Source organism: Bufo bufo, chromosome 9, assembly GCF_905171765.1.
Source record: "Bufo bufo chromosome 9, aBufBuf1.1, whole genome shotgun sequence".
NCBI classification, from domain to species: Eukaryota; Metazoa; Chordata; class Amphibia; order Anura; family Bufonidae; genus Bufo; species Bufo bufo.
In genome coordinates, this window is record NC_053397.1 from 35,182,183 (window position 1) to 35,194,369 (window position 12,187).

The 12,187-nt window shown below is 47.5% G+C and overlaps 1 protein-coding gene across 1 annotated transcript in view; it reads left to right on the forward strand.

The window, feature by feature from the left end:
* Positions 1-665: 665 nt before the first annotated feature.
* Positions 666-12,187, forward strand: part of DENND6A (DENN domain containing 6A) — a 54,749-nt gene continuing 43,227 nt past the window's right edge. Inside the window, exons 1-2 of the mRNA XM_040408693.1 lie at positions 666-866; positions 11,355-11,393. Coding sequence (XP_040264627.1) covers positions 723-866; positions 11,355-11,393 — 183 coding nt within the window. The 5' untranslated portion in view covers positions 666-722. The remainder of the gene's footprint in view (positions 867-11,354; positions 11,394-12,187) is intronic.

Below are 12,187 nucleotides of genomic sequence, written 5' to 3' on the forward strand. Positions count from 1 at the left end.
CAGATCCCCCCCATAACAGTCATCCACAGATCCCCCCATAATAGTGTCATCCACAGATCCCCCCATAACAGTGTCATCCACAGATCCCCTCCATAACAGTCATCCACAGATCCCCCCATAATAGTGTCATCCACAGATCCCCCCATAACAGTGTCATCCACAGATCCCCTCCATAACAGTGCCATCCACAGATCCTCTCCATAACAGTGCTATCCACAGATCCCCTCCATAACAGTGCCATCCACAGATCCCCTCCATAACAGTGCCATCCACAGATCCCCTCCATAAAAGTGCCATTCACAGATCCCCTCCATAACAGTGCCATTCACAGATCCCCTCCATAACAGCGCCATTCACATGTTTTTTTTTTGAGTGTGTTTGGGAAAAATAAAGTGGGCCGGTCTGGCTGAAGTCCAGGGCCACTTTATTGTCCCAGTCCATCCCTGGGTGACAACATTGGATGAGGAAACTGTAGGAATGTATATGTAGTGCCCATACAGTATCATTCCTTCCCACATGGAGATGGTGCACTCTGATACTATAATACTATGGGCTGTACGTACGGCGCGCACACAGCGCACACAGCGCACTGGCGGAAGTGCTCTGCCCTCACTAGCTTCGCGTTTCGTGACGTCATCAGCGTGCGCCCTGCGCTGCCCCAGCGCTTTGTGATGACGCGAGGTATTGATTGACGGCTGGATGGAGGCTCTGAACTAGTAGACATGTCTTCGCTGGGGATGGAGGGGTCCGAGGAGGCGCAGACCCTCTCCGGGGACCCTCTGTCTCTCCCCTGGGACCGCTTTTCTTCGTGGCTGCACTGCATCTGTGTGGTGGGCTTCGATCTGGAGTTGGGCCAGACTGTGGAGGTGAGAGAGGTGCACAAGTAGTTGTGTGAGTTGTGGATCTCCTGTACGGCGCCGAGAAGCCCTCGTCCCTGACTGGGGGGTGATCCCAGGGCACAGAGGGCAGTCCTCCCCCCTGGGACCCGCACTGATCCCTATGCAAAGCCTCCAGGTGCTCTGGATTCTGCATCTTTCCACCACACCAATGCAGTGTCACAACTGAAAGCAGTGGCATTTGTGATCCAGCACTGCCCTGATCGGTTACCCTGGCACCCTGTGCCATCTACCCCGTCCTTTTACTGTCCTGGGTCCTAGTGGCTGGCCACAGCTCCTCTGTGCAGAGTACAGACTGCTGCTAATATTACCTGTGTGGTTGACATGGATTCTGCACGATGCAGACATGGAATTTTTGGCAGGGGCTGCACCGTAAAAATCCAGCAGTTTTTTTTTGTGTGTGTGTGGCAGTTCTGGTGTAATGCATGTTTGACAGTTGCAGCCAAGATCGCCATGTAGCCTTAAAGGGGTTCTCTGGGCTGACTGTCCTCAATATCAGATCGGCGGGGGTCTGACACTTTTACCCCGCTGCTAAGCTGAATGAGGAGACGGCGCGCGCAGAGTGTACATGCTGTCTCCCGTCCATTCCTGCTCTCTGCTGATATGTCTATGGCAAAGGAAGACGCAGGAGACGGCACGCGAGCACAGCGTATGTTTGACCCCCGCCCAATCTGATATTGATAACCTATCTTGAGGATGTCATCAATATTAAAAGCCCAGAGACCCCCTTTAACCCCCTTCCCCCAAATGCCTTTTGGGCCTGAGGGTGAATGCACATAAGATCTGCACAAATTTCCGTGTAGATATATGTGCATTTCTGCAGCATATCCACAATCTCTAATGGCGGATTTTGGTGCGGTTTCTCAGTTGAAAAGGGTGAAATTTTTGGCTAAAGCCGAAAACATAATTGACATGCTATTTACTTTGAAATCCGCACGGCGGGTCAATTTCTGCACTGAAAAAAATCCGCAAAGTGTGTGTCTTTAGTGTCTCGGTAATTGTACTGAACCAGGGAGAAAAGTGATCGTGTTATTTATGCTGCAAAGCGAATGCTGCAAAATTGACCACGTGAAATCTCAGTGGCAGTATTGCTGTATTTTCTCCCTCCTCCCAGAGAGAGTTAATAGAAGTTAACAAGTAAGGCTACTTTCACACTAGCGTTTCTATTTTCCGTTATTGAGATCCGTCATAGAAAAACGCTTCCGTTTTGTCCCAATTCATTGTCAATGGGGACCAAGTGTAACTGAACAGAACGGAATCCTCCAAACCATGGTGAAGGACCATGTGATGAGCGCAGTGATGTCATCAAAGGTCCTGAAGAAAGTAGAAAGAAGAAGAGATCCGCTACGCGATCAAGTGGATTAAGGTGAGTCAAATTTGTTTATTATTTTTTTTAACCCCTCCAGCCCTATTGTACTATGCATTCTGTATTAAGAATGCTATTATTTTCCCTTATAACCATGTTATAAGGGAAAATAATAATGATCGGGTCTCCATCCCGATCGTCTCCTAGCAACCGTGCGTGAAAATCGCACCGAATCCGCACTTGCTTGCGGATGCTTGCGATTTTCACGAAGCCCCATTTACTTCTATGGGGCCTGCGTTGCGTGAAAAACGCACAATATAGAGCATGCTGCGATTTTCACAGAACGCCAAGTGATGCATGAAAATCACTGCTCAGGTGCACAGCCCCATTGAAGTGAATGGGTCCGGATACAGTGCGAGTGCAATGCGTTCACCTCACGCATTGCACCCGCGCGGATTTCTCGCCCGTGTGAAAGGGGCCTAAGACTCAGTGTCTTGTGCACATTCTATTTCCCTGTCCTCTCCTGAGCAGACATTTTTGCAGTATATGGCTACTTTCACATATGCATTTTCCTTTCCGGTTTTGAGATCCGGCAGAGGATATTTGAATAATACAACTGGCTGCATCTGATAAGAACAGATCCGGTTGTATTATATCGAAAATGAACAAGACAGATCCAGCACTAAAACCATTGTAAGTCCTTGGGCGCCAGATCCGGTTTTTGCATGTCTGAAAAACATGGATCTGGCACCACTGACCTGCATGGTTTTTGATCCGGGTTGTTCAGTTTCCCATTCTGCATACAAAAACACTGCTTGCAGTGGTTTTGTGTCTGGTATGGGAACGCAACCAACTGGAATGCATTCTGGTGCAATCTGTTGACAACGAATGGGGACAAAACTGAAGCGTTTTCTTCCAGTTTTGAGACCCTATGAGGGATCTAAATACCGGAAAGGAAAGTGCAGATGTGGAAGTAGCCTATATGACTAAGGAGCGTAATTCGGGAGTTACAGCGCTCTCCCGTCTTTACAGTCTGCCATGTTTTGGTTTCTTTAGATCGAGCCTGTGATAAAGCTGCAGCCAATATTCCCGTGTGTCACTCAGGACTTTGTCCAGCGCTCTTAGTACACATCAGAGAGTAAAGTCTGGAAGACAAAAAAAATAGAATAGTCACGTTAGGAATATGTGAGTTATCGTGTCCATAAACTGTGTTAGAGTGATAATCTACAAGGTGGTTAAAGGGGTATTCCCATCTTAAAGGGCACCTGTCAGCAGTTTTGTACCTATGACACTGGCCGACCTGTTACATGTGCGCTCGGCAGCTGAAGGCATCTGTGTTGGTCCCATGTTCATATGTGTCCGCATTGCTGAGAAAAATGATGTTTTTGACAGGACCAGGCATGATCACGTTTACTCTGCCTGGACCTGTCCATCAAACTGCAGAGGACACGGCAGTTGCAGAGAGAGCAGAGCCTGTAGGTGTAATGACAACGCCCCCATTGCTCCTGGGGGCTCATTTGCACATATTAAAACATCAATGCGGACACATGAACACAGGACCAACACAGATGCCTTCAGCTGCCACGCTACAACGTTTTTCTTAAGCTCCCATTCATTGCTATGGGATCTATGGAGCACAACTGGCTCAGATGTTTCCGTCATTCCGGCAACCCTTGGCTATTACCATCTCAGCCATGAAATGCCAAAATGGAAATATCCCTTTAAGGCCCCATTCACACGTCCGCAATTTCGTTCCGCAATTGCGGACCCATTCATTTCTATGGGGCAGCACGATGTGCTGCCCGAAAACGGAAATGCGGACCCGCACTTCCGGGTCCGCATTTCCGTTCCCCAAAAAAATAGAACATGTCCTATTCTCGTCCGCAATTGCAGACAAGAATAGGCATATTCTATTAGTGCCGGCGATGTGCAGTCCGCAAAATGCGGAACGCACATTGCAGGTGTCCGTGTTTTGCGGATCTGTGGATCCGCAAAACGCGCTACGGACGAGTGAATGGACCCTAAATATGTATGGCATATCCACAGGACAATGTTATAAGCGTCTGATGATTTGCACACTTATTACACATTCATGACATGTCAGAAGTTTTGATCTGTGGGGGTCCAGGTGGTGAGACCCCCCGATCAGTGAAACAAAGAGGGTGAGATGAGCACTGTGCCCATGAGCGATTACAGGCTCACGACTGTAGCTGTTTGGTGGACATACGGATGCGGACAGCACATCCTTTGCAGCCTCATCAAAATGTATGGGTCTGCTTCTGATCCCCCCCCAAAAATGCAGATCGCATGCGGAAAAAAAAAATATGGTGATGTGCATGAGGCCTAAGCCTGTGGGTTCGTACACCACTCGCCCCCCCCCGTCTCTCGGTGGAGGGGCACGGCACTCAGCAGTTGGTTGGGGTGTTGTCGTCTGGACCATCACTGATTAAGGATACTTTCACACTTGCGTTTTTCTTTTCCGGCATAGAGTTCCGTCACAGGGGCTCTATAGCGGAAAAGAACTGATCAGTTTTATCCCTATGCATTCTGAATGGAGAGCAATCCGTTCAGGATGCATCAGGATGTCTTCAGTTCAGTCGTTTTGACTGATCAGGCAAAAGATAAAACCGCAGCATGCTACGGTTTTATCTCCGGCGAAAAAAACTGAAGACTTGCCTGAATCCCGGATCCGGCATTTTCCCCCATAGGAATGTATTAGTGCCGGATCCGGCATTCAAAATACCGGAATGCCGGATCCGTCCTTCCGGCCTGCGCATGCGCAGACCGGTAAAAATGTGGAAAAAAAATACAAGACGGATCCGTCTGTCCGCATGACAAGCGGAGAGACGGATCCGTTCTTGCAATGCATTTGTGAGACGGATCCGCATCCGGATCCGTCTCACAAATGCTTTCAGTTACATCCAAATTGGCGGATCTGGCGGGCAGTTCTGACGACGGAACTACCCGCCGGATCACACTGCCGCAAGTGTGAAAGTAGCCTAAAACCTCTGACGTGTCAAAGGTTTTCTGAAACCGGAGTATGCATTGACAGAAGGGGGGGGGATACCCCGGACCAACCGACTAGCCGACTCCCAGTGCCCCTTCTGCATCCAGTGAGATCAGTGGCCACCATCCTAATAATTACCGTTATGAATCTCTTCCGAAAACGACTTGCTCTATCTGATACCGAAACATTATGCTTCGTTGGGTGCGGCTGGCGTAGGAATGGCTTTAAAAAATAAACTGTATGGAGGGGAGGACACGCCCGAAATGGTCATGGACCTGAAGGCCCAAAGGGTTGAAACCTGCGGGTAGTGGTTTCTATTGCTCTGAGTGCCAAGCTGTGAACGGAGCCGCAGTGTGACGGTAGATGGCGGTAGTATTGTGTGCTGTATGTTGATCATCATATAGGCAATCAATCAAAATGTTCGTGGATATGGGCACGGATATTTTCTATGAGATATTTACCCTGGGAATTCCCATGTCCTTATAATTGTGCTATGTTTTTATGTATTCTTATTTAAAAATGTACAGTTTAAAAAAAATATTAATGGGATATTTTCCTATTAAATGAATGTACATGTGATTTTCGAGGTCCGGGCTGCACTTCGCCCCGGGGAGCTGCATGCATGACCTTCATAGTTGTCCGAGGATTTTTCAATTTTTTATCCTGACAGATGAATTTCAGATGACTTATTTGGCAATCAGGCTGTGGTGCCAAGAACTGACTGTTCCGCTTTACGACGTGTTTGTGGTCTCTGGTCCCTGGCAACGGGCGAACAATTCCCAGGCACAATAGCAGCGATTCTGCTGGGAGCCGGAGTCCATGGCTGCCACCTGCTGAATCGCTTCCAGACCCGGCAGACGGGCACCGACGTGGGCACTGGGATCTTTGCTGCCGTTAGAAAATGATTACAATCTTCAGATTTTCTGTGATTTATATTGATACAATAAACTCGTAAAAATGGCATGAATTTCAAGCATTTTAAAGTAATGCGCTGTCATTGATCTTCATATTAATGGCCTGTACTCAGGATAGGTCATTTATATCGGATCAGTGGGGGTCCCACTCCCAGAACCCCTGCCAATCAGCTGTTCGAAGTGGGTGCAGCTCTCTTTGAGCCCTTAGGCTGTTGATGTCGCGTTCATTGGTCACGTGGCCTAGGGACAGCTCAGTCCCATTCAAGTGATTAGGGCTGAGCCGTAATACCAAGTACAGCCACTATCACACGGGCAGCGCTGTGCTTGATGAGCTGCAAGGAGGCCGTGGCGCTCGCCAAAGCTCCTCCCCCCTCAAACAGCTGATCGGTAGAGGTGCTGGGAGTTGGACCCACCCCCAATCTCATATTGATGACCTGTCCTGAGGTTAGACCATCGATATGAAAATCCCTTTAAAGGGGTTCTCCAGTACTTAAATATTGATGACCCATCCCATATCAAATTGGTGAAGATCCAACTCCTGGCACGCCCGCCGATCAGCTGTCGGAAGGGGCCACAGCCCTCGGATAAGTGCTCCCGCCTTTTTTTCAGCCTGTGATGTCGCATCCATTGGTCACATGGCTTTTCTGCAGCTCAGTCCCATTAAAGTGAATAGGCCTGGGCTGCAATACCAAGCACAGCCACTACACAATAAATGGCGCTGTGCTTGGTGTATTATAAAGACGCCCGTTGTCGGGTGTCGGACCCCCACTGATCTGATATTGATGACCTATTCTGAGGTTAGCTTACTGGTATTTACCAGTAGTTCATGGAAAACCTGTCCGAGGGGCAGTCCTGGCCTCTCCGAGGCTTAATGTCACCCTATGGACAAATTAAGGGGGCGTTCACACAGCTTCTTTTGCAGGCTGAATTTGACCCGGATTCCACCCCAAAAAGCCCCCGTACGGCTGTGTGGTGTCCGCCTCCCATTGTTTGTGAGGATGAGAATAGACATTTCTATTGATAAGACGGAAGGCATTCCGATTTTTCATGTCCGTCATTTGCGGATCGAAATGCAGACGCGGTCTCGTGTGCGAAGCCTCAGCAAGTATGTCGGGAACGTTCCTGGCGAGCGCACTGCATGTACTTCACCGTCGTCATGTCAGGCCATCTTGACGCTTCCACACAGAAAATCTGCGAAAAATCGTAATACAATACACGGCGATGAGGTTTTCTCCTCAGGGTTTGCTATGGATTTATGTTTCGCAAAATTTCCTGAGTGTTTTCCAGCGTTTCTTTGTCTCCGGCTTTCTCGCTTCTGTCCGTTCGCATCGGACAGAAAATCTATATCTCTATATCTCAGCTGTTTACAAGACACGTAGCAGAAAGGCCGGCTAGACAAATATTAGGATTCCCTCCGGAAGCCAGAGACGTGGCCCTGACTGTAGTCACCGCAGTAATGGGGCAGATTTAGAAGAGCGGGCTTTGTTGCTGTTGGCGGCCAATCACAGCGCAGCTTTCATTTTTCAGGAGCAGAATATGAAATGAAAGCTGTGCTGTGATTGGTTGCTGTCGGCAGGAAGGACAGGTTTTCTTTTTAGAAAGTCTCATAAATCTTAGATTTTTGTAAAAAATTTTATTGTGATGAAATCGCAGTTATTTGAGCAGAATCGTGTGCGTGATTTTAAATAAAGTTTGACTTTTTTTTTTTATTAGGCATGAGCTAGCTCAGAGATGTAACCCATAGCAACCATTCAAAACCTGCTTGTGGACAGTGTTGTGGTATTTTTATTTTATTTTTTATATTTTTGGGGGATTTAGGGCAACGGGTTGTCCTCTTCAACAGCTCATGGGCAGTGTTCGCCCCTCTCCACGTCATTGTTTTTTTTTTAGGAGCTGGCCATGTGGAGCTTTGTACGATTAATAATTTTTGTGTGTGTGTGTGTTTGCTGCTTTGCTATGCAAGTAAAAATAAAATGGTGATACCTCGATGCACTGAAAATTGAAATGTACACCCCAGTCATATTTTTAAAACAGAGACAAATTCCTGCTTTTATAGGGCTGTGTTCACATCTGCGCTGTAAGCCTCTGACACAGCAATGCAAAGCGGGCAAAACGGGGGTCACCATGACTGGACGGACTGCCTTGAAGTCAACAGGGTCTCTCAGACTCCGTTGGTTTCTTTGATGTGCCACAAGCCCCGAGAACAATCGGAAACCCTAGCGGAGATGTGAACAGAGCCTTAAAGGGGTTCTCCGGGAGTTAAGAAAATGAAAATACTTCACTATTACTTTATTATAAATATATTTCCAAATACCTTTCATTAGTTATAATGGCTCGTTTTGCCTGTGGAGCAATCATTAGGAGAAATAAAATGGCCGCCGTCCTATTAGTCCACACTAAACCTGCCCTAATCACACATGAGGACAAATTACTACAGAACACGGAGCTAAAGAGCTGCCTCCACCTCCTCTCTGCTCTGCTTGTCAGGGATTATGATCCTGAATACAGATGATAAGATCTTCAGCTGAATCTCTGTAGGAATGGACTCCATGAGGAGACCTGAAGCACAGAGAGGACGGACAGGACAGACCGTGGTAATGGAGGCTGCATACAGCACCCTCCGCTCTGTACTTCATGTCTCCTCATGTGCTTGTTACCGCAGCTCAGTTCTTATTCATTCGAATGGGACTGAGCTGCAGAAAGGCCACAACCGATGGACATGACACTCGAGTGCCGCAGCTCCTTCCAACAGCTGATTGGGGGCGTGTAGAAAGTCGAACACCCACCGATCAGCTATGGATAACCTGTTCTGAGGAGAAGTCATCAGCATTTCAGTCCCGGACAACCCCTTCCTCAGGATAGGCCATAAATATCTATCCGACAGGGTCCGACATCCCCCTGATCGCCTGCTCTGCAGAAGTCCCCACCAGAACCACACTGCTCCGTCCGTTGTGTAGTGGTTACCGCTCTGATTCACTTCAATGGGAGCAGCGCTGCAGTAACCAACCCTGTCCACTACACAATAGAGGGAGCTGTGGAGTACCTCTGCTCTGCAGCTGCCCAGCAGGGGGGTGCTGGGTGTCAGACCCCTGCCATTCAGATATTGATGGCCGGTCTAAAAGGGGTTGTGTCACTTCAGCAAATAGCATTTATTATGTAGAGAAAGTTTATACAAGACACTTACTAATGTATTGTGAATCTCGATATCCTCCTTTGCTGGCTGGATTAATTTTTCCATCACATTATACACTGCTCGTTTCCAGGGGTTGTGACCACCCTGCAATCCATCAGTGGTGGTCGTGTTTGCACACTATAAGAAAAAGCTCCAGCTTATGTGCGCTTCCACAGTCGCGGCCACCAGAGAGGCCAACGCTTTTTCCTATAGTGTGCAAACACGACCACCACTGATGGATTGCAGGGTGGTCGTAACCATGGAAACGACCAGTGTATAATGTAATGGAAAAATGAATCCAGCCAGCAAAGGAAGCAATATGGACAATCACAATACATTAGTAAGTGCCTTGTATTAACTTTCTCTACATGATAAACGCCATTAGCTGAAGTGAGAAAAACCCCTTTAAGGCTGCATTCACACGTCCGTGGTGTGTTGCGGACCCGCAAATTGCGGGTCTGCAACACACCAGCCCGGCACCACCATAGAAATGCCTATTCTTGTCCGCAAGCTGCGGACAAGAATAGGACATGCTCTATCTTTTTGCGGAGCTGCGGACCCAAAGATCGGGGCTGCGCACCGCAAATGCAAATGTGGACAGCACACTGTGTGCTGTCCGCATCCATTCCGTCCCCATAGAGAATGAATGGGTCCGCACCCGTTCCGCAAAATTGCGGAACGGATGCGGACCCATTTTGCGGACGTGTGAATGGAGCCTAAGGATAAGTCATCAGTATAAGGCCTCATGCACACGACCGTTGTTGTGTTCCGTGTCCGTTGTTCCGTTTTTCGTGATTTTCTGTGGACCCATTGACCTTCAATGGGTCCGTTGAAAACTCGGCTAATGCACCGTTTGTCATCCGCGTCCGTGATCCGTGGTTCCAGTCCGTCAAAAAAATATAACCTGTCCTATTTTTTTCACGGAAAACGGTTCGCGGACCCATTCAAGTCAATGGGACCGTGAAAAAAACACAGAGGCACACACGATTGTCATCCGCGTCCGTTTTTTTCCTATCATTTGCATGGCAAACTTGACTTAGACTTTTTTTTACTTTCCTTCATGTCTGGTGATCCTCCAAAAATAAAGGAAGACACACGGATCACGGAACAACGGAACCCCATTTTGCGGAACGGAACACAACAACGGTCGTGTGCATGAGGCTTAAAAGTACCATTACAAACCCTGTAATCAGGTGACAGTAAAGATCATTCTCGGCTTCTGCTGATGTTAGCAACACATTACCGTATCTCTCCCATTAACTGTAGATTATACTTCTTCAATGCAGAGTCCTTTGGAAGCTGATAAATGACTGTGGACTTCTTACCTGTATTGTATTATGGAATTGTTCTAAAGCTTTAATTTTTTTTTTTCCTTTTTGTGTTTTATGGCTGGGAAATTTCCAGGAATGTCTCTGCAGACCTTTGATTCCTGCATTTGCTGAGCCAGCAGAATGTCTGCCCCGCAGCTAGTCCCTGCACGGTACCAGTCTGTGTCACATGTCACACATGCGGAGGCCGGCTGTCATGTCTGCAGTTTAATCAACACAATTCATATTTTTGATGTTTTATTTATGCAAAATATAAATAAATAAAATGTGCTTGAGATGATGAGCCGCGATCCCCCCCCCTAATACACTGTGCATAGAAAGTGATTGGTCTATGTTTATATCAGCATTTTTAGCTGTCCGTCAGGTGTATATATATAAAATCCTAGATGAATCCCGGACTAGGATCCTCAGGAAGTAAAAAATAGTAGGCAGCACTCTGGTATACGAAAGAAAAAGTGGACTCCTTTATTCACCCATGCAACCTTTCAGCTCATCTCAATGGAGCCTTTGTCATTATTATTTATTTATTTATTTTTAATATTATTATTTTTTATTTATATATATATATATATATATATTTTTTTTTTTTTTTTTTGTGCTTGTCTGCATAGCTTTTCCTGCTGTCAAAAATACCAGAAACCTGACCACTCTCCTGGCTCCATGTGAACGGAGCCTAAATTGTATGCACCAAGTATGGAATTCATTAATAATTATATATATTTTTTGTCTAGGCTTTGTATCCTCCCCACGTCAAATTAACTGACAAGGAGGTAAGTCGATAAGAATAAGGAATCGCCTCATCAGCACGGATCCTTCTCTATAGCAGTACACTCTTAGGCCTCATGCACACGACCGTTGTGTGCACCCGTGGCCGTTGTGCCGTTTTCCGTTTTTTTTCGCGGACCCATTGACTTTCAATGGGTCCGTGGAAAAAACGGAAAATGCACCGTTTGGCAGCCGCATCCGTGAGCCGTGTTTCCTGGCCGTGAAAAAAATATGACCTGTCCTATTTTTTTCACGGCCAACGGTTCACGGACCCATTCAAGTCAATGGGTCCGTGAAAGAACACGGATGCACACAAGATTGGCATCCGTGTCCGTGATCCGTGGCCGTAGGTTAGTTTTTATACAGACGGATCCGAAGATCCGTCTGCATAAAAGCTTTTTCAAAGCTGAGTTTTCACTTCGTGAAAACTCAGAACCGACAGTATATTCTAACACAGAAGCGTTCCCATGGTGATGGGGACGCTTCTAGTTAGAATACACTACAAACTGTGTACAAGACTGCCCCCTGCTGCCTGGCAGCACCCGATCTCTTACAGGGGGCCGTGATCAGCACAATTAACCCCTTCAGGTGCGGCACCTGAAGGGGTTAATTGTGCTGATCACGGCCCCCTGTAAGAGATCAGGGCTGCCAGGCAGCAGGGGGCAAACCTTCCCCCCCCCTCCCCAGTTTGAATATCATTGGTGGCCAGTGCGGCCCCCCCCCTCCCTCTATTGTAATAATTCGTTGGTGGCACAGTGTGCGCCCCCCCCCCCCCCTCCCTCTATAGCATTAACAACAT